At 42.7% G+C, this 23,819-nt stretch overlaps 1 protein-coding gene across 7 annotated transcripts in view; it reads left to right on the forward strand.

Annotated features, from left to right (window-relative positions):
* LOC309562087 (E1A-binding protein p400-like) overlaps window positions 1-23,819 on the forward strand; it is a 512,144-nt gene that overhangs the window by 155,951 nt on the left and 332,374 nt on the right. For all 7 annotated transcript variants that reach the window (XM_082266206.1, XM_082266208.1, XM_082266207.1 and 4 more), the window contains 4 exons: window positions 2,870-2,959; window positions 14,970-15,080; window positions 16,960-17,171; window positions 21,003-21,180. In XM_082266206.1, the coding sequence (XP_082122332.1) occupies window positions 2,870-2,959; window positions 14,970-15,080; window positions 16,960-17,171; window positions 21,003-21,180 (591 nt within the window). The remainder of the gene's footprint in view (window positions 1-2,869; window positions 2,960-14,969; window positions 15,081-16,959; window positions 17,172-21,002; window positions 21,181-23,819) is intronic.

A 23,819-nucleotide genomic window follows, 5' to 3' on the forward strand; every position in this document is an offset into this window, starting at 1 on the left:
CATTTGCACGGTGATGGCATCCCTGCATCAGGGGGATTCTCTTGCCTCTATCGACATCAAGGATGTGTGCCAGTCACCAGCACTTCTTCTGCTTTGCCATAGGAGAGGAGCATCATCAGTTTCTTGCATTACCTTTTGGTCTAGCCTCTGATCCTCAGGTCACAAAAGTGCTAGCCCCGGTGCTTGCATTGTTACATCAATGGGGGATCATGGTACTGGGCTACTTGGAAGACCTCCTACTGCGAGCGGATTCTCCTACTGCTCTGGTGGAAAACCTGGAAATCACCATACAAACTCTGTGGGAGTTCAGCTGGATTCAAAATTTTCTGAAGTCTGCTCTGGTTCCATCCACAAAACCAAACTATTTGGGTCTGACTCTGGACTCGGCCTTAGCCAAAGTGCTTCTTCCTCTGGACAAACTCCAGAAATTGCATGCTGCAATTTGTATTCTGCTGTCCAGCAGATGGCCATCGCTCCGGACTTGCATGCGGGTGATGGGCCTGATGGTGTTTACCTTCGAGGCGGTTCTGTTTACACAGTTCCATAGGTCTCTGCGAAGGGAGATTCTGACCAAATGGGACAAAATTGCGCAATCTCTAGACAATCAGATTCAGCTGAGCCAGGGAACTAAGGGAGTCCCTTATATGGTGGCTTTGTTCTCGATAATCCTTCCTCCCCTTGTATTGGACAGTGATCACCACAGATGCCAGCCTGTGCAGCTGGGAGGTGTCCTCTGCAAATATTCTGCTCTGGGGATCTGGACACTGGAAGAGTCCAGGCTACCGATCAATGTCTTGGAACTCCGAGCGATCAGACTGTGTGTAGGCCATTGGACGGATTGTCTTCAGGGATGCCACAGACACGCTGGTGGCCCCCATGGGGTCAGTATCATCAAGCTTCTGCCAAGACTTCTATGCAGGATCAAGGCAGAAGGGATTCTGGTCAGGTGGCCTCGCTGGGCTTGGTACGCTGATCTGGTGTGGCTGGTCGCTGACGTTCTTTGGAAGCTTCCTCTCAAAGAGGACTTGCTGTCCCAAGGACCCTCCATCCTGCTTTACAGTCGCTGGCTTTGAGGGCTTGGCTGTTGAACACCAGGTGCAGAAGAATAGAGGTTTATCGAAGTCAGTGATTCCAACGCTGTTAAAACTAGGAAATCTAGTTCTAGGAAGATCTACCATCGTACATGGAAGACATACATTGCGTGGTGTATGTCTCTTGGGGTTCATCCTCGTTCCTTCTCAGTGGCTCAGGACTTGACCTTCCTTCGACAGGGGGTTGAACAGAAACTGGCCCTGAGTATCATCAAGGGCCAGGTGTCGGTTTTGGCGGTCTTCTTTCAACAACCCTTGGCCACACACTACCTGGTGCGTACCTTTCTTCAGGGTGTCCAACCTTTGATTCCTCCAGTGCGGTGTCCGTTGCCGCCTTGAGGCCTCAATTTGGTGCTTTCGGTCCTCCAGAAGCCTCCCTTTGAGAACCTTCATGAGATTCCCTTGCTTACGCTGTCTCAGAAGGTGACTTTTTTGGTGGCTATCACCTCTGCGTGCAGGGTGTCGGAAATGGTGGCGTTATCCTGTTGTTCACCTTACCTGGTGATTCACAGAGATAAGGTGGTTCTTCGCCCCTGTCCGTCGTTATTCCCCAAGGCTGTCTCTGATTTTCATTTGAATAAAGGCATTGTGTTGCCTTCCCTGTGTACCAGGCCTAAACATCCGAAGGAAATTGCCTTGCATACCTTGGATGTGGTCCAGGCAATTAGGGTGTACCTGGCAGCTACGGAGTCTTTCAGGAAGTCGGGCTCTTTATTTGTGCTCATGGATGGACTTCGGAAAGGGTTGTCCGCTTCCTCTTTTCCAGATGTATCAGACAGACAGTTATTCAGGCCTATTCCATCAAGGGTCAGGTTCCTCCTTTCCCTGTTAAGGCCCACTCTGCTTGGGCGCTTAGTGCCTCCTGGGCCTTCCGTCATCAGGTGTCAGTGACGCAGGTTTGCAAGGTGGCCACCTGGTTGTTGGTGCAAGCTTTCACAAAGTTTTATAAAGTGTATGTGTTGGCATCTGCGGATGCTTCTTTGGCAGGCTGCTCTTTAGAGGACCTGATCCTCTTTGAGGGTGTATTGTTTTTTTCAGATGGACTCCAGTTATTTTGGTTGAGCTCCTATTGCCTGGTTGGCTACTGTTTAGCCTTGGGAATTTGTTTTTGCTGTTCCCATCCCTCATGTTTAACATTGCTTTGGGATATCCCAATGGTTATGAAGAACAGGAGGTGTGTCCGTCAATGAACGAAAGAGAAAATGGGATTTTTGACTTACTGTAAAATCCATTTCTCTGATATTCTTTGACGGACACCGCATCCACCCCTCTACGAAGTTGTAATGCTTCTGACAGTGCTTGTAACTAAACTGAGTACCTATAGCAGAGAGAGGGAGTATACCCCCCGGGATTTCCCATAGGCGTAGCCAGATTCTTTTTCTGCCCAGTGTCCTACTCCCATTTTTCTATAATCAGGAGTGCTTTTTCTTCTCCGAATAAATCTTACATGGCCCTTTATCCCCTATCTGTCACATAAAGCCGTCAAATGATTATGGTATTTGGTATGTCTGTAGGTAACCCTAGGGCCTGTGTGCATTTTCTCTTGTTTGCATCAGAGCTGCTTTTCTTCCCATCCAAGGCAATAGGAGTGCAAAAGCAGCTTAATGAAGCTAGGACGACAGAATCACGCGTGATGGAGACTGATCCAAAAAGCATATAAAGTTTACAAATGCAACCTGCAAGCACCAGAAAACTGTTAATCTGTAGCTTTGTTCCTTTTATTGTCACTATTTATTCACCAAAGTGTATTCTCGGATTACTGAATAATCCCCTTTTAGGTGATGATGAAGAGGAAACCATTGCAGAACAGGAGACCAAAGAAAGCAGTGTAGACCACCAGGCCGAACTGACTGAGTTAATTAGAGAAGGTATTACAATTTAATTATGAAAGCTAGGCTTTCCTGTTCTACAACATCTCTCATACAAATGTCTGATTTACTGAGCCTTTCTGACTTGAAGTTCAGAACATTGAGTAATTAATAAGCATGCTATCTGTACTGTTTACATTCACAGTCACTGTTGCTCTGTTTTTCATTCATGGGAGTGATGGGGACAGGGGGGTATTTAGCTGCAGGACTGTATAGGGAGGGGAGGGTCCAGATGTAGAATTAGCCAGCGGGGAGCAATGTTCAGCGGGCATTATTGGGGGCATTAGCGGTAGGGTGACAAGAAACCCAAAACCCAAGGTAGGTAGGCTGAAAATAAATGAAAGTGCAGCCTCATAACATCTAACGAGGATACAGTATGCAATCGGATAAAATTACGAGGTTTGTATACCAATGCTAGAAGTCTGGCTAACAAGATGGGAGAACTGAAGCGGGGTATGCCTATATATCAAGAACAATCTGCAAGTAAATATGAGGGACGATATAACTAATGGGGCTAGGGAGGAGGTTGAATCCCTATGGGTAGAGCTTCAAAGGGAAGGTACTGTGGGGTTAGTAATGTTGGGTGTATGCTTTAGGCTCCCCAATTTAGAGAGAGGAGGGGGAGGCGGACCTCCTATCACAGCTTGGAATGGCAGCAAGGATAGAAGATGTCATTATAATGGGGGACTTCAAATATTCGGATATAGAATGGACAGAAGGAACCACGCATTCATCTAAGGCTCGCCATTTCCTAAATGTTTTGCAGGACAATTTCATGGGTCAGATGGTGAACGCACCAATGAGAAACAATGCGTTACTAGACCTACTGATTACTAACAATACAGACCTGATTGAGGATGTAGAAATACGGGGAAACTTAGGAAACAGTGACCATAGGTCAATAAGTTTCAGTATCAATCAGAGAAATAAGAAACACCAGGATGATATAAGGACACTGAATTTCAAAGGAGCCAACTTCACTAAACTGCGCTCTTTGCTAGACAATGTAAAATGGCATAGAATCATAGGAACAAAGAACACAGAGGAAAAATGGGAGTGCTTCAAGAACATACTAAACAAATGGATTGGCCAGTGCATTCCAAAGGGTAAATAGTTTAAAAGAGCTTACATAAACCCTGAGTGGCTAAACTCCAACATAAAAAGGCATATTAAAACTAAAGAAAAGGCCTTCAGAAAATACAAGGCTGAGGGGTCTTTGGCTGCATTCCAACATTTGAAAGAGTGCAATAGAGAAGGTAAAAAAGGGGGAGGGGTATGTCTGTATATTAAGAACCGTGTACAGCTAAATATGAGGGATGATATTAATAATGGAGCTATCGACGAGGCAGAATCCCTATGGGTAGAACTTCAAAGGGAAGGCACTGTGTGGAAGGTAATATTGGGCGTATGCTATAGGCCTCCCAACCTGAGGGAGGAGGGGGAGGCGGACCTCCTTTTACAGACAGGATTGGCAGCAAGGAGGGGAAATGTCATTATAATGGGGGACTTTAATTATCCAGATATAGACTGGGCAGAAGGAACCGCGCATTCAGCCAAGGCTCGGCAGTTCCTAAATGTTTTGCTGGACAATTTCATGGGTCAGATGGTGAACGCACCAATGGGAAACAATGCGTTACTAGACCTACTGATTACTAACAATACAGACCTGATTGAGGATGTAGAAATACGGGGAAACTTAGGAAACAGTGACCATAGGTCAATAAGTTTCAGTATCAATCAGAGAAATAAGAAACACCAGGATGATATAAGGACACTGAATTTCAAAGGAGCCAACTTCACTAAACTGCGCTCTTTGCTAGACAATGTAAAATGGCATAGAATCATAGGAACAAAGAACACAGAGGAAAAATGGGAGTGCTTCAAGAACATACTAAACAAATGGATTAGCCAGTGCATTCCAAAGGGTAAATAGTTTAAAAGAGCTTACATAAACCCTGAGTGGCTAAACTCCAACATAAAAAGGCATATTAAAACTAAAGAAAAGGCCTTCAGAAAATACAAGGCTGAGGGGTCATTGGCTGCATTCCAACATTAGAAAGAGTGCAATAGAGAAGGTAAAAAAGGGGGAGGGGTATGTCTGTAAATTAAGAACCGTGTACAGCTAAATATGAGGGATGATATTAATAATGGAGCTATCGACGAGGCAGAATCCCTATGGGTAGAACTTCAAAGGGAAGGCACTGTGTGGAAGGTAATATTGGGCGTATGCTATAGGCCCCCCAGCCTGAGGGAGGAGGGGGAGGCGGACCTCCTTTTACAGACAGGATTGGCAGCAAGGAGGGGAAATGTCATTATAATGGGGGACTTTAATTATCCAGATATAGACTGGGCAGAAGGAACCGCGCATTCAGCCAAGGCTCGGCAGTTCCTAAATGTTTTGCTGGACAATGTCATGGGTCACATGGTGAATGCACCGACAAGAAACAATGCGGTACTTAACCTACTGATTACCAAATACAGACCTGCTCACGTCAATTAGGTCAATTAGTTTCATTATTAATCATAGTAATTGGAAACACAAGGGTAATATAAGGACACTGAATTTCAAAAGAGCCAATTTCCCAAAACTGCGCTCTCTGCTAGAAAATATCAGATGGGATAGAACCCTGGGAACAAAGAACACGGAGGAAAAATGGGAGTGCTTCAAGAGCATACTAAACAAAGGGATTGGCCTGTGCATTCCAAAGGGAAATAAATTTAAAAGAACAAAACTAAACCCTGGGTGGCTAAACTCCAACTTAAAAATGCATATTAATGCTAAATAAAAGGCCTTAAAAAAATACAAGACTGAGGGGTCATTGGCAGCATTCAAGCATTACAAAGAGTGTAATTAGAAATGTAAAGACGACATCAGGGCGGCTAAAATAGAACACGAGAGACATATAGCGGAAGAGATTAAAAAGAACCCCAAGAAATTCTTTAAGTATATAAACAGTAAGAAAGCGAGGCCAGAACACATTGGCCCCATAAAAGACGACAAGGGAGATTTGGCCACAGAGGACAGGGAAAAGGCGGTAGTGTTAAATAATTTCTTCTCTTCAGTCTTCACAAAAGAATTGGGGGGCTACACTAACCCAGCTTGTAAGGCTGAACTAAACAACACACCTCAGGAAGTACCGCCTTGGCTAACAGAAGATAGACTTAGAACTAAACTAGAGAAACTTAACATAAATAAATCACCGGGACCAGATGGCTTGCACCCGAGGGTTCTTAAAGAGCTCAGCCAGGTGATTGCCAGACCATTATTCATGATCTTTAAGGATAGTTTACAGACGGGTATGGTGCCAGCTGATTGGAAAAAAGCCAACGTGGTACCAATATTTAAAAAAGGGCAGAGATATATCCCGGGTAACTATAGGCCGGTCAGCCTAACATCAGTAGTCTGCAAGATTTTGGAGGGGATGTTAAGGGACCACATACAAGACTTTAGTAATGAAAATGGTATTATTAGTAGTAATCAGCATGGATTCATGAAAAATCGTTCTTGCCAAACCAATCTATTACCTTCTATGATGAAGTGAGCTGCCACCTAGATAAAGGTAAGCCTGTGGATGTGGTGTATCTGGACTTTGCAAAGGCCTTTGACACCGTTTCCCACAAACGCTTACTGTTCAAACTAAGGAAGGTAGGTATGGACCATAAGGTGAGTACCTGGATAGAGAACTGGCTCCAGGGGAGAGTGCAAAGGGTGTTGATTAATGGGGAGTACTCGGATTGGGCGGGTGTGAAAAGTGGGGTCCCCCAGGGTTCTGTCCTGGGGCCAATCCTGTTTAATTTATTCATAAATGATCTAGAGGAGGGGATATCTAGTACAATCTCAGTATTTGCGGATGATGCTAAACTAAGCATGCCAATATCTTCTATGCAGGATGTGGAAACCTTACAAGCGGACCTGAACAAAATAATGGGGTGGGCAACTACATGGCAGATGAGATTTAATGTTGAAAAATGTAAAGTAATGCACTTGGGTGCCAGAAACCAGAAAGCAAGCTACTCACTAGGGGGGGAACCTCTGGGTGAATCTAAGATGGAAAAGGACCTGGGGGTACTGGTAGACAACAGGCTTGGCAGTGGCATGCAATGCCAAGCCGCTGCAAGCAAAGCCAACAGAATGCTGGGATGTATAAAAAAGGGGATTCACTCCAGAAATAAAGAGATTATTCTCCCACTCTACAAGACTCTGGTCCGGCCACATCTGGAGTATGCTGTCCAGTTCTGGGCACCGATCCTCAGGAAGGTTGTGTTGGAACTGGAGAGAGTCCAGAGAAGGGCGAAAAAAATAATTGGGGGAATGGAGGACATCTGCTATGAGGAAAGTCTACAAGCACTGAACTTATTCTCTCTGGAGAAGAGAAGATTAAGGGGGGATATGATATCAATGTACAAATACTGTACTGGCGACCCTAGCATAAGGAACAAACTATTCAGAGAAAGGGAATACAATAAGACACGTGGCCACTCACTAAAACTAGAGGAAAGGTGGTTTAACCTTAACCACTTGCCGACTGCCTAACGCCGATCTACGTCGGCAGTCAGCCCCTCACAGGCAAAGTGACGTAGGGCTACGTCACTAGCTTGTGAGGGTCTAGGGAGCGAGCACGCGCCCCCGGAGGCGCGCTCCCGCGTGGTCACGGACCCCCCCGCGCGTGTGACCAGCGGACCCGATGTCCGCCGGTCACTCGGCGATCGGCGGGGGAGAGGGAGAATGTCAGGCAGCTTGTGTAAACAAGCCACCTGTCATTCTCCTCGCTGTAAAGACACTGATCAAACGGATCTAGTATGTAGATCCGTTGATCAGTGTCCTTACAGCTCAAGCCACAGCCAATCACAGTAGAAAGCACGCCCCTAGGGATACACACAGCCCCTCCCTCCCAAATAAAGTTAACCCCTTCACAACCAGTGTATTTTTACAGTAACAGTGCATATGTATAGCACTGATTACTGTAGAAATGTCACTGGTAACCCCAAAAGTGTCACAAATGTCAGTCAAGGGTCCGATCTGTCCGCCCAAATGTCGCAGTACCGCAAAAAAAATCGCAGATCGCCGCCATTACGCGTTAAAAAAAAAACAACAAAAATCTTTCCCTTTGTTAGTAAACGCGATAACTTTTGCGCAAACCAATCAAAATACGCTTTTTGCGATTTTTTTTACCAAACATATGTAGCATAAAACAAATTGGCCGAAAATTTTAAAAAATTTTGATTTTTACTTTTTTTTTGGGGGGAATTTCATATAAAAAAATGTGAAAAATATTGTTATTTTTGCAAAATTGACGCTCTTTTTTTGTTTATAGCGCGTGATCAAAAAATCGCACAGGTGATCAAATACCACCAAAAGAAAGCTCTGTTTGTGGGAAAAAAAGGACGTCAAATTCGTTTAGGTACAGCTTCGCACGACCGCGCAATTGTCCGTTAAAGTCACGCAGTGCCGAATTGCAAAATACCCCCTGGTCAGGAAGGGGGTAAAATCTTCCGGGGCTTAAGTGGTTAAAGTACGTAGGGGGTTCTTCACTGTCAGAGGAGTAAGGATGTGGAATTCTCTTTCGCAAACAGTTGTAGCAGGGAGCATCGATAGTTTCAAAAAAATATTAGATAGGCACCTTAAAGACCACAACATACAGGGGTATGCAATGTACGGTTAACAGCAAATACACACACACATCATAGGTTGAACTGGATGGACTGATATCTTTTTTCAACCTCACTAACTATGTAACTATGTAAATAAGAAATATAAAGGCAAAATCAAGGCGGCTAAAATAGAACACGAAAGGCACACAGTGGAAGAGAGTAAAAAAAAAACCCAAGAAATTCTTTAGGTATATAAATAGTAAAAAAGCGAGACCAGAACATTGGCCTCAAAAAAGACGACGAAGGGAATCTGACCAAAGAGGACAGAGAGATGGCGAAAGTGCTAAATAAATTGTACAAAAAAGGGCTAAGAAAAAAGTTGGGGCTTTGTATGGGCAAATGGAGAGAGGATGATCAAAATTATCACACTATTATATTAAAATTACTCTTTATTGTACAAAACATGTATAAAATATACTATGAATACATAACAACAATAGATAAAAGGAAATTGCATGTGTAGAAATATATTCCCATAGGGAATGCTGATATAGTGTATCTCAATAGATGTTACGGTCTCTAGGTAGCACGGTCTAGGGTCCCCTGCCAAGCCGACGCCATTCGCAACAGGTCTTCCTCAGGGCCAGAGAGACTAAGGCAGACCGATATTTCCAACTGCGATAGAGACATGAGCTGACACATGCGTTGGGGAGTAAATCAGTGCGGGTGGGTGTATAGGGGGGGGGGGGGTGTGCATTAAAGCAACTGCAACCATGCAGATTCAGAAGGAAATTCCCATTCAGTATCCTCTCAAAGTTATCATAGGACCCCAAACTACAGGTAACGGACACGTTCCTTGTATCAAACTACATCAACATAATGGGGTCTCTATTAAGACAAACGATCTGCCTACAGGCAGATCGTTGCTACAAGGGTGGACGGAAGGAGCCCCGTATTCTGATGGCAAGATCCATGATGCGGCCAGTATATGTGGATATATAGACTATACTCTATGAAGCATCTGCCTCATGTACACAGTGGTCTTAATAGAGACCCCATTATGTTGATGTAGTATGATACGAGGAACGTGTCCGTTACCTGTAGTTTGGGGTCCTATGATAACTTTGAGAGGATACTGAATGGGAATTTCCTTCTGAATCGGCATGGTTGCAGTTGCTTTAATGCACATCCCCTATACACCCAACCGCACTGATTTGCTCCTCAACGCATGTGTCCGCTCAGGTCTCTATCGCAGTCTCTCTGTCGCTTGCCCTGGCCCTGGTCTCTCTGGCCCTGAGGAAGCCCTGTTGCTTGGGGACCCTAGATTGTGCTACCTAGAGACCGTAACATCTATTGAGATACACTGTATCAGCAATCCCTATGGGAATATATTCCTACACATGCGATTTTCCTTTTATCTATTGTTGTTATGTATTCATAGTATATTTTATGCATGTTTTGTACAATAAAGAGAGTAATTTTAATATAATAGTGTGATAATTGTGATCATCCTCTCTCTCCATTTGCCCATACAAAGCCCCATCTTTTTTCTTAGCCCTTTTTTGTACACTAATCTTCTAGGGGTTTGGGCATAAAATCACAGCAATTTATATGTGCTAAATAAATTCTTCTCTTCAGTCTTTACAAAAGAATTGGGGGGACTACGCTACCCCAGCTTGTTAAAATAAATAATACACCTCAGGAAATACACTCATGGTTAACAGAAGAACTAAACTTGAAAAACTTAACATAAATAAATCACCGGGACCGGATGGCTTGCACCCAGGAATATAAGGACACTGACTTTCAAAAGAGCCAATTTCCCTTAACTGCGCTCTATTCTAGACGCTATTAAAGGGGATAAATCCTAGGAACAAAGAACACGGAGGAAAAATGGGAGTGCTTTAAGAACATACTAAATAAGGTATTGGCCAGTACATTCCAATGGGAAATACGTTTAAAAGAGCTAAAATAAACCCTGGTTCGCTAAACTCCAATGTAAAAATGCATATAAAAACTAAAGAAAATAGCTTCAAAAAGTACAAGACTGAGGGGTGATTGGCAGCATTCCAAAATTACAAAGAATGCAATAAGAAATGTAAGAGTGAAATTATGGTGACTAAAATAGAACACGAAAGGCACATAGCGGAAGAGAGTAAAGAAAAAACCCAAGAAATTCTTTAAATATATAAATAGTAAGAAAGTGAGGCCCCACAATGGCCTCATAAAGGACAACGCAGCAAATCTGGCTACAAAGGACAGAGAGAAGGCGAAGGCGCTAAATAAATTCTTCTCCTCAGTCTTCACAAAGGAATTTATTTATTTATTTATTATTTATTTCAGGTACTTATATAGCGCTGTCAATTTACGCAGCGCTTTACATATATATTACATATTCACATCAGTCCCTGCCCTCAAGGAGCGTACAATCTAAGGTCCCTAACTCACATTCATACATACATAGTAGGGCCAATTTTTTTTTTATACAGGATCCAATTAACCTACTAGCATGTCTTTGGAGTGTGGGAGGAAACCGGAGTACCCGGAGGAAACCCACGCAGGCACAGGGAGAACATGCAAACTCCAGGCAGGTAGTGTCGTGGTTGGAATTCGAACCAGCGACCCTCTTGCTGCTAGGTGAAAGTGCTAACCTCTACACCACTTGTGCCGCCTGGCTACAATAACCCAGTTTGTGAAGTTAAAGTTAATAACATGTCACAGGAAGCACCCTCATGGTTAACAGAAGACAGACTCAGAACTAGACTTGAAAAACTTAACATAAATATGTCACCGGAACCAGATGGCTTATACCCGAGGGTCCTTAAGGAACTCAGCCAGGTGTTAGCCAGACCATTGTTCCTAATTTTTATGGATAGTCTACTGACAGGAATGGTACCAGCTGACTGGAATAAAGCAAATGTGGTACCAATATTTAAAAAAGGGCAGAGATATATCCCTGGGAACTACAGGCCAGTTAGCCTAGCATCAATAGTCTGTAAGAAATTGGAGGAAATGATAAGGGACTATATACAAGACTTTAGTAATGAAAATGGTATTATTAGTAGTAATCAGCATGGATTCATGAAAAATCGCTCTTGCCAGACCAATCTATTAACCTTCTATGATGAAGTGAGCTGCCACCTAGATAAAGGTAAGCCTGTGGATGTGGTGTATCTGGATTTTGCAAAGGCATTTTATACAGTTTCCCACAAATGTTTACTGTACAAACTAAGCTATGTAGGTATGGACCATAGGGTGAGTACCTGGATTAAAAACTGGCTGCAGAGGCGAGTCCAAAGGGTGGTGATAAATTAGGAATACTCATAATGGTCTGGTGTGGAAAGTGGGGTCCCCCAAGGATCGGTCATGGGACCAATCCTATTTAACTTATTCATAAACAACCTAGAGGATGGGATAAACAGCTCAATCTCCGTATTTTCAGACAATACTAAATTAAGAAGGGCAATAACTTCTACGCAGGATGTGGTGATCTTACAGGATGACCTGAACAAAGTAATGGGATGGGCATCTACATGGCAAATGAGGTTTAATGTTGAAAAATGTAAGGTAATGCATTTGGATGCCAGAAATACGAATGCAAGTTACTCACTAGGGTGAGAGCCTTTGGGGAAATCAAAGATGGAAAAGGATCTGGGGGTCCTAGTAGAAGACAAGCTTAGCAATGGCATGCAATGCCAAGCTGCTGCAAGCAAAGCCAACAGAATATTGGCATGTATTAAAAAGGGGATTCACTCCAGAGATAAAACAATAATTTTCCCACTCTACAAGACTCTGGTTCAGCCACATCTGGAGTATGCCACCCAGTTCTGGGCACTGGTCCTCAGAAAAGATGTGCTGGAACTGGAGAGAGTCCAGAGAAGGGTAACAAAGCTAATAAAGAGACTGGAGGATCTCAGCTATGAAGAAAGACTACAAGCATTGAACTTATTCTCTCTGGAGAAGAGACACTTGAGAGGGGATATGGTATCAATGTACAAATACCGTACTGGTGACCCTAGCATAGGGAACAAACTATTCAGTTAAAGAGAATACAAAAGGACTTGTGGCCATTCGCTAAAATTAGAAGAGAAGTGGTTTAATCTTAAACTGCATAAAGAATTCTATACTATCAGAGCGGTAAGGATGTGGAACTCTCTTCCACAAGCAGTGGTATCAGCGAGGAGCATGAATAGTTTCCAAAAAACGATTAGATGGGCACCTTAATGACCACAACATAAAGGGGTATTCAAGGTACTATTGACATAAACACCTATACACACACACACTCATCATAGGTTAAACTGGATGAACTGGTTTCTTTTTTCAGCCTCACTAACTATGTAACTATGTATATATTGGCTACAAGAATATTGGAATATATTACCTACAAGAATATTGGCACTGAGAAGATTGACACTATTTCTCTGGGCTTGCAACAAGGCTTCAGTACGGTACATTTTTTATTGTACCTTCATGTTTGGTAGTATTGAAAGCTATTTTTGATGGAGTCTAAAGAGTGCTCCCTTTATTTGCTGGATTACCAGAGAAGCCTCTGTTCTTTTAAGCCTGTAAAACCTTCTTCCTACAAACACCAAACCAAAACTGGGTAGTGAGTACATGCTAGAAAAAAAAAGTCACAGCCCAGAAAGGAGGAAACAGGTTTTCTTTATTTTCGTCTGAGAGACAAAGTGTGTATTATTTATAAATGGTAAGTTATACTACTGCGTACTCGAGGATTGGAAACTATGCCAAAATACTGAAGACCAGTCCCTTTGGGCCTTATCCCCGCATGCTATGTCTTTTCTGCAGTAATACACACTTACTTGCCTGCTTGCAGTTTTCTATTGAAGATACACTGACCTGGGCATGAGCAGCTCAGCATGCATTCCCGCCACACTGCAGCTATGCTGGAATGACACATGCACAGGATGACCTACAAAACCTTGTATCCGTGGAGAAAATGACAACGGCCCACGAGTAATTGTACCTGCCGCATCACTGAAAGGTCAAACGCCTCTAAGTGCAGTACGTTTATTGAAATGAAGGTACACAAGATATAACAACTCACATGATAGTAAGTCAAATTAGGCTCAACCTGGAATCAATCGGTGAACGTTAAGTCCAAATCCTGAGTCCGGGAGAAGAGGTGACCTATACCGGTAGGTGGAAGTGGAGGACAGGACAAGCCGGCTGCTGTCTTCCGGGACCGGCTGATCCTTGCGTATCAGGCTGGAACGCAGCGTTGGCCGCGTGACGTCACCAAGGTCAGAGGGGTACACGACGCGTTTCAGAGCATGCGCCAAGCTCGTGGGGAGTATGCGCGCTCTTTTTTCAAGTGTTAATGCAGAGACTACTCGGAGCCAAGGATTTATATTAGCGTGATTTATAGGTGGGAGTGTACGGGAGTGTACGGGAGAACAAATCACCAATGGGAATGAATGGCGGCCATGCTAAAAAAGGGGAAACTTATATAAACTGCAATACTATCTGTGCTATAATAAAACAAACATATGAATGAACTAAGACTGCTTTTTTAGCATGGCCGCCATTCATTCCCATTGGTGGTTTGTTCTCCCGTACACTCCCACCTATGGATCACGCTCATATAAATCCTTGGCTCCGAGTAGTCTCTGCATTAACACTTAAAAAAAGAGCGCGCATGCTCCCCACGAGCTTGGCGCATGCTCTGAAACGCGTCATGTACCCCTCTGACCTTGGTGACGCCACGCGGCCGACGCTGCATTCCAGCCTGATACGCTGAGATCAGCGGTCCCGGAAGACAGCAGCCGGCTTGTCCTGTCCTCCACTTCCACCTACCGGCATAGGTCACCTCTTCTCCCGGACTCAGGATTTGGACTTAACATTCACCGATTGATTCCATATTGAGCCTACTTTGACTTACTATCATGTGAGTTGTTCTATCTTGTGTACCTTCATTTCAATAAACGTACTGCACTTAGAGGCTCTTTGCCTGTTTGTTCTTTGCATTGTTCACAGAATTGTTCTTCCTGTGCGGTGGAGCTGGCCCTTTGTTTGCAGACCGAGGCACATCCTTTAGCCTTATTCATCTTCAGTGTTCCCTCACCTGACGGACTTTTATATGCCCACTTGTCATGTATCTTAGGTAATTCGCTTTAACCTTGCTTGTTCTAGTTTTTTATTTCTGTTATACCCTCACACCGACTCCACCACATCAGACCAGAGCGCTAGCTTATTACTTATTTTTCGCATCACTGAAAGGTGGAGGCGACTATATTGTGGAGTTTAGTTCTGCTTTAGGAAGCTCAAAAAGACAGGGTTTTGTTCTGCTTCCAAAATCCTCATTTTCTTTGTCTTTTATTACTGTTTGTGTTCATTTGGTGTTCTTGCCATTCTAGGTTGATATTACTAATCGATGCTCATTTTTATATACTTACAGCTGATCTGCCACTAGATGATTTAGTAAAGGAATATGAAGGTGCTTATGATGAGAATTTTCACTGGCCCCATGTTTTCAACCAAAATGAAGAAGGGAGGAAGTCTAGTCAAGGTATGTATATAAATGTCTTTAATCACGCATCTTTTATTAACCACTTCAGCTCCGGAAGGTTTTACCCCGCTAATGACCAGGCCATTTTTTGTGATTCTGCACTGCGTTGCTTTAACTTACAATTGCACAGTTGTGCGACGCCGTACCCAAATACAATTGATGTCCTTTTTTCCCCCACAAATAGAGCTTTCTTTTGATGGTATTTTTAGATTTTGCGCTATAATCAAAAGAAGAGCGACAATTTTGAAAAAAAAACCACAATATTTTGGACAGAGGCAGATAGAGATTGGTGATTCAGCTTAGCTGAATCACATGATCTTTCCCTGCCTCTCTGACAGAAAAGCCACCTGCTTTATTTACATAGGCGGGTCATTCTAGGCGAAGATTGCGGGAAGCCGGCGGCGATCGAGCCGCTCCTCCCACGGTCTGACTCCCGCTGTGTCCAATCTTTGGGGACCAGTTACCTTAATACAGTAATCAGTGCTAAATAATATGCACTGTTACTGTATAAATGACACTGGCAGGAAAGGGGTTAACACTGGGGGTGATCAAGGGGTTAAATGTGTTCCCTTTTGTGCTTACTAACTGTGTGGGGGGATTGGTTGGACAGAGGCAGAGAGAGATCGGTGATTCAGCTTAGCTGAATCACACGATCTTTCCCTGCCTCTCTGACACAAAAGCCGCCTGTTTTGATTACATAGGCAGGCAGCTCTTCTGTCATTCTTGCCGAAGATTGTGGGAGGCCGGCGGTGATCAAGCCCGCTCCTCCCGCACACAGAGGGGTCTGACTTCCTTCAATCACAGCGGGAGCGCGGCTCCGCGCCGCAGAGACCGCGTGCACAAACTCACGTATATGTACGTGATTATGCGTAGCCGAGCCACCCTGTCACAGTATATCTGCATGGGGACAGTCAGCAAGTGGTTAAAGGATTTTTCTAGCTTTGATTAGAAAGTATGAATATTCTTGGTATAGTTATAGTGTTTGGTGTATGAGGGGAGATTCCTAGAACACTTAGTGCTGTTTGACCTTGTTTGGCAGTTCCAACTTGCAAATCCACTGATTGTACATAAGGAAAGGCATTGTGGCCATGGTTACATGTTTCTAGTATATATAAGCATTTTTGTAGCTGTAAATCTTTTTAAACAGGCAGGTTTTTTTATTCAAATATTTTTTTATTGATGAGCTGTAAACTTTTACAAAACATGTATAAAAAGAATACACAAGTCAGAGAGGGCATCCGCCAGCTGTATGTCATGTGAACACTGCGCAAATATGCATTACAGAACAGTCATAACAAATATAAAAAAAGAAAAATGACTGCTTCAAAATAATAGGGGAATGAATGTGGAAGACATCCCAAGTTTGGCAATAGAAAAAAATAAAAAATAAATAAAGAGCAAGAAGAAGAAAAAAAAAGAGAAAATGCCCAAACAAAGTGGCAGAAAAAAACGAAACAATAACCCATCAGCGTCAACATGTGATTAGTAAAACTATTATACCAGGCAATTATCACATAACATTATCTTCACTCTGTGCCAGACATATGATAACTGTGAGAAAGTAAATGATCCCTGGGTATAATGTATTTAGCTCAGTCTGGGCTAAGACTGCAGTAACCTTATTGATCCAAGGGATAAGGGGGCTAGACCCGGCAGTGCTAGCCATGAATCCCAGAATCTAAATGGGTGACCCCTACACGTTGGTAAATTTGTATGTTATTTCAATAGGGTAATATTTATTTGTTGTCTCCAATCATCAAATGTCTGGCTAGAAGACAGCCATTTCATGGCTATGGTTTTGCAAACATGGCAGGCTTTAGTGAAATTATTTTAGACCACATTTGTCTGTAAAATAATGTGTTCCTGTTTATTTTTGTAGATATCAAAGAACGCCTAGGGGAAGCGGACATGCCCCAGAAACATTGTACAACTGTTCTCATTGACTCCCTGCTGGGTACTGACCAATATAGATCAGTTGACAGGTCCAATCCGGCTCTTCTAAGTTCTAGAAAACACACCAGAGAGATTGAAGATGTGGCCAGAGCAGCAGAGTTGCTTCTTCCCACTGGAAGTTCTCGTGTTACATGTGCAGTAAGAACTATGTTTATCCTTCGCTTTTATGAATTATCTTACAGTGGAACTTTAGTCAGAAAAGTAGGTCCTGCTAGATCACTTCATGCTGGGTCCTTCTGTAGGTATCACTCCAATTTATAGTGTAGCGTAATTTTAATTATATTGGTTAATAAATTAACAATATAGTGCCACCCAACCAAGTCATAAATATGTGCACAAAACCATAAAAATCAACACAATAATAAACGATTAGTAAAGTATAGAAGCGTCAATATGTGATCAGCCTTCTTGACGATTAATACCATAAAAATATCCAGGAAATAGTACGTATTCCACCACCATGTGAAAGTTCCAACAAGTAATAGTGCTGCCCAACACCAGTGCAGTCTAGCCGCTCACCTTGATGTTATGACCCCTGCATTACTAGTAAGGTCAAAACTTAATGTCTTGACCTTTAAGGGATGAGGGTATATCCAACTTCGGTATATCCTATAGCGCACTATTAGCCTCCGACCTCACAGTCTTGTGTATAGAATGGGAACAGAACACACCACATCTAGTGCTCTCCGTTTCAAACATTTAATGTGTTGACTAAAGGTAATGCATTTACATTAAAAAGCACTTAAGTAGCTAGCTGGGAATGCATGCATCGGCTCCCAAACAGTATTAGATATGATTTTGAACAGAGCAGCCCGGATCCTCCTCTTCTCTGGTCCCTCTTTTCTGCTCCTTGCCCCTCCCTCCTATCGAGTGCCCCCGCAGCAAGCAGCTTACTACGGGGGCACCTGAGCCTAGCTGCAGCTCAGTGTGTCCATTCAGACATGTAGGTGCCATTCGGGTCCGCCCCTCTCTCTCCTGATTGGCTAACTGGCTTTTATTGACAGCCGTGGAAGCCAATGGCGCCGCGGCTGTGTCCCAGTCAATCAGGAGGGAGAGTCCCGGACGGAGGGACTTGTGGACATCGCTGGAGAGAGATGGGCTCAGGTAAGTATTAGGGGGTGCTGGGGAGGCTTCTACACCCAGAAGGCTTTTTATCTTAATGCAAAGAGTGCATTAAGATAAACAACCTTCTGACTTTACAACTCCTTTAAGTGTGGTGAAATCACTTCCTTGGTGGGAGCAGCAATTTGTTTTATTAATAGATTGTTAGTTTGGCTGTGCTGATTAAATTTTCTGACTTGGGTTTATCCCTTTTGCAGGTATAACGATGTAAAAAAAATAAGTGCCTATACTGTTTAAAATCCAGTAATAAACGGTCTCACCCTTCTATGAACCTGCACAGTTGCTCTTTTTTTTTTTCGGGACTGTTCTGAAAATGTAGAGGCTGATCTGCTGACAGCCTAAAAATTGAGGATGGGTTCACACTATCTGTGGCACGGTTCGCAGCAGGGGGACCAGTGCGTTCCCGTTCACCGTTTCAGGTCCGAATTGGGTACAAATTTTTGCCTATATTCTGACCTGAAACTGAGTCAACGACGCACAGGACCCTTCTGCTGTGCGCTCCATGGTCCTCCATACACTCTCCTGTCATGCAAATGAGATAGGTGGAAATTCGCATAAGTGTGAACCCAGCCTTACTGCTGCTCAGGGGCTCTAGGCTTCAGCAAAATGGCAGCCTCCAGCCAGAAGAAACTGACATTGCTGGCAATAGGCAATTTACAGCACACACTAATTTTGGTAGCATAATTAATAGTGTGGATTGTATGTTCCTTGCTAAAGAACATTATCTTTATTAGGTTGTTAAGTGTAAAATTACACTTTAATATTTTTCTGTAAATGCATCTCTATCTCAATGGGTCATAACAAAGTACATTTTTTTTGTTGATAAACTTATGGGAAATCCAGCACAGTTAAGTTTTCTTAGATATTCTATTACTCTATGAATATGTTATTTTTATGCCCTGAAATAAAACGTATTTGACTAACCAACAACCGTAATACCAGTAAAGTTACCTGTAGACTTATACTGACTGTATACGTTTATTACGCAATACTCAGGTTTTGGAACGCTTACAATATATTATTACTAATAGAAAAAAGGATGCTTTGGAGGCACGCGTAACTAAATGTGCTAAGTGCAAATATATGTGATGAATAAATAAATAAATAAGCAATAGTGAATAATTAAGTGCTGAAATGCATAGTATATAAATACAATATTAAAAAAAGTTCATTAATTTATCCAATGCAAAAATTCCACCACAATTGTGACACAGTGCTCAAACAGGTCCTCTTGTTTATAAGGTGCTAGTGCTTGTGTTATCCTTCACCTGTTGGTATGAGGGTAACTCACCAGTTGACAAAGGGCCTCCAGGACCCAGCTTGCTCTATTACTGATTAGATAACCTCCTTGGAGATAGGATTTTTGGTAATGGATCATGGATGGCCCTCTGGGCTCACAATAGATAATGACAAGCTTGTTTACCGTTCATATGGTTAGGCCGTTTTCCAAAAAAAATATAAAAACAAATAATTGCACAATATCGTTTGGTGTTTATTAGTTAAAACAAACAGAGGTAAAGAACTCACATTTGAAAGTGCCCAACCCGGCACACATAATCAGCGGTGGAGAGGGTATCTAAACGCCGCTCTATTTAGGTGTGCGTTCCAACAAAGAGCGAATGTGACAAACCCGAAAGTAGTAGCCGCTAGATCAACCTAGAATTTTTGCATTGGATGAATTAATGGACTTTTCTTAATATTGTATTTATATACTATGCATTTCAGTACTTAAGAGTCAGTTCACACTAGCGCGACTTGTCAGGCGACTTGTCAGCCTGACAAGTCTCGCTCCCTCGCGGTCCATTGACCGCTACAGGACCCGTTCTAATAGGAGCGACACAATTCACTCCGACTTAGAAAAAGGGTCCTGTACTACTTTGGGGCGACCTCGGAGCGACTTGCATAGACTTCCATTATGTGAAGTCCCTGCAAGTCGCTCCGAAGTCGTGGTGCATGGTAATGCACAAGTCGCCCCCGAAGTAGTAAGGAGTCGTGTCACCTCAGTGTGAACCAGCTCTAAATTATTCACTATTGCTTTATTTATTTATTCATCACATATATTTGCACTTAGCACTTTTAGTTTCGGCACTTTAAATTATCCTTTTTTCTATTACGTTTTTTGGGCACGCCAAAAAATTGATGGCAGCCGTATTTATTTAATTTAATTCATTTTATTTATTTAACTTATTTAATTTTTGTATATCAAACATTTTTAGAATTATCCCACTAGGAGGCGCCATTTTTAAATTTTTATGAATATTAATACTAATTATGATTGTAAAATGATTGTAACCTAAGTAGATCACAACAGATCACCAGCTGATAAAGGAAATGTTAAGCCTGTTTACCAAAATTGTCTTTAGTGTGTTCAGGGGACAACTGCATTCACAGCTTCTGTCTTATTTATGTTTTAGGCACATATATGATGATTTCAAGGTTAGATTATTTCCCGACAACAACATTTTGTGTACTATTTTTATTTTTATTTTTGCATTTAATGTTTTAAATACATGTATACTCTGTCCAACAAACAGCAGTGTAGGAATTGATGATGATTGCTGATTTTAGTGAAAATGGTGAAATGTGAAGTCATTTGAAAAATACATTTATGTATGGTTTGACTTATACAAGTTGCACCAACCTGAAGCAAGCCACCTAACTCACGCTAAGCTGTATTTGTGCTAGTACTTTTATTAAAGTAAGTATAGTACTATATCAGTCAAAACGATTTTTTAATATTTGAAGACCATTTAGAAAGCTCAATCCTGATGTATTTCAGTTAGCAATCCAAACTCTAAAATGTAAGTTGTAAAATGTTAATGAGAATGTTGCTTGTTTGCTTCTCAGGTGAAGCCAAGGCCCTCTCCTCTTCTACATGGCAGTCTTCGGGAATACCAGCTGGTGGGGCTAGACTGGCTGGAGAAACAGTACAAGAAGAATCTTAATGGAATTTTGGCTGATGAGTCTGGGCTCGGCAAGAATATCCAGGTTATTGCTCTTATGGCGCACCTAGCTAGCAGCGAAGGTGAGGAAACTTTATTACTAGCAAAAGTATGCCTACTCCAGAATGGACTAACTTTGGGGTGAAAACAATAATGACGTGCAGAGAGGGATGCAGGGGGTATGACAGCATAGTCAGTATGTGCAGGAATGAAGAGCAAAGTAGGGGTCAACCGATTATTAGGGCCGATATTCACAATTTTTCAAATAATTTGTATCGGTCAGAAACTTACCGATATTACCGACATTGGTCAGACCTCCCCCTGTCTGTGCGGCGCTCGCTGCAGTCTCTGCCAATCTGCTTCGGCTCTGCAGCTGGGCCGCGAAGGCTGCTCTGTCAGTGGTGCAACGGGAAGCAGAGAGATGACACCATCTCTCACTGCCTGCTGCGAATCACCGCTGTTCCGCCCCTACAGCAGGGCCGTAAAGGCTGCTCTTGACAGAGTTGCAGCCGCGGGCATGCAGAGAGAAAGTTAAGTCATCTCTCACCGCTTGCCCACACGTGGAAGTTTACCTGCTTAGACACCGCTGAGGCTGAGAGGCTGCCAGAAGTACTGTAAGTAGTGACAAGCTGCATGTAGGTGGCAGGTGACAGTGGCTAGTGACATACTGCATATGGGTGGCAGATGACAGTGGCAAGTAGACATATGCCGGTTTTCGGTAATTCGATATATCGCGGTATTGCATAGCCACGGTATTGTTATTGTGGCATTTTTAAAATACCGAGTTTCTCTGCTCCTGGGTCTGACTTGTGAATTGATACATTTCAGTGAGCTGGATGACTCATTCACTCACACAGCTAACGCCTTTCAGCATTAAGTCTCCCAGTAACTATAAACAAATATGATTACATTGTATCTTTTCCTTCCCTCTGCCAGGGAGAAAGGAAGTTTAACCTCTTAAAGACTAGAACTTTTTCTGACACTTGTTGCTTGCAAGTTAAAATCAGTTTTTTTTTTTTTGCTAGAAAAGTACTTAGAACCCCCAAACATTTTATATATTTTTTTAGCAGAGACCCTACAGAAAAAAATGGCGATTGTTGTAATATTTTATGTCACACTGTATTTGCGCAGCAGTCTTTCAAACGCAATTAATAGACTTTAATGAATAAAAAAAAAAAAAAACGTAACAGTAAAGTTATCCCAATTTTTTTTTTAGATAAAAAAAAAAATAGATAAAAACACCGGTCCTCCTGCAGGTTTAACCAATTAATGACTTTACTATTGCTTTAGGCCTGGTTCACATGTATGCGGGTTGGGGGCCCACATTTGCACAGGCATAGCAGCCCATTGATGTGAATGAGCTGCTATGCCTGCGTTTTCAGCTGAAAAAAGGTGCATGCAGAATTTAAAAAAATGCAGTGGTCATGAAATCCATCCTTCTTTTGCACCATGCGACTTACCTGCCGTTGCTGCACACGCAAACGTTTTTTAAATGCCGTGCCCACGTATACAAAAAAATGCAGAAAGCTTGCCAGAGCAGGAACTGCAGGTTAGTCGCATGGTGCAAAAGCAGGATGGATTTCAAGGCCACTGAATTTAAAAAAAATGCTGCATGCACCTTTTTTCTGCGGAAAATGAGGGCATAGCAGCCCGTTCAAATCAATGGGCTGCTATGCCTGTGCAAATGTGGGCCGCCAACCCGCATACATGTGAACCACCAACCCGCATACATGTGAACCAGGCCTAAAGCAATAGTAAAGTAATTTATAAATAACACCTCCTTCAGGTTTAACCACTTCTTGACCACAAGGATTTGCCCTCTTAATGACCAGGCCATCGGATCGGAGCCGAGCGCCAGGACCAGTTATCACCAGTTAGGCCAGACACTGCTTGATGACCTATTTTAGGCCTGGTTCACAGAGTCTGTACTGACTGACTATATAATAATGTGCATAAGTGAACCAAAGCCCCTAAATTCAGCAATGAAATTTAAGTGAGGTGGAAATTTAATAATTTAAATGTAATAATAGAATACCGTGATAATACCGTATACCGTGGCAAAACCTTAATCAATTAATCGCAGCATGAAAATCTGATACCGTCACAAGCCTAGTGGCAAGTGACATGTTGCATATGAGTGGCAGGTAACGGTGAAAACTGCGTATGGGTGACAGATGACAGTGGCAAGCAACCTGCTGCATCTGGGTGGCAGGTGACGGCAAGTGACACGCTGCATCTGGTGACAAGTGACATACTGCATCTGGGTGGCAGGTGACATTGGCAAGTGACACACTGCATCTGGTGGTTGGTGGCTTTTTGCAAAATAATGTTGTTTTACTTAACTGGGACTATTTAAGAGATTGTAAAGTGTTTAGCTTTGTAGTCCTGACTTGAATAAATGTATTTATTGTACATCATGGGACACAGAGCCATATTCATTACCGTATGGGTTATATGTCACCTAAAGGGGGAATGGACACTAGCAACCAATCAGACAAGAAATCCCCCTATATAACCCCTCCCACACAGGATGTACATCAGTTTTTTGCCAGTGTCTTAAAGGTGATTGTCACGGTGGAGATGCTCTCCACATTTTTTTTTTCTCTCCAAGAAGAAGAGAGAAGTTTATGCTACAAACCCCGATCAAAGCTCTCTGAATCGAAGGGGATTAGCAATCAGGTCCATCCAAAAAAGTCTAAGACTAAAAGGATGGTACCTGAGC

This window comes from Pelophylax lessonae, assembly GCF_965119305.1.
Source record: "Pelophylax lessonae genome assembly, chromosome: 1".
In the NCBI taxonomy this organism is placed as follows: domain Eukaryota; kingdom Metazoa; phylum Chordata; class Amphibia; order Anura; family Ranidae; genus Pelophylax; species Pelophylax lessonae.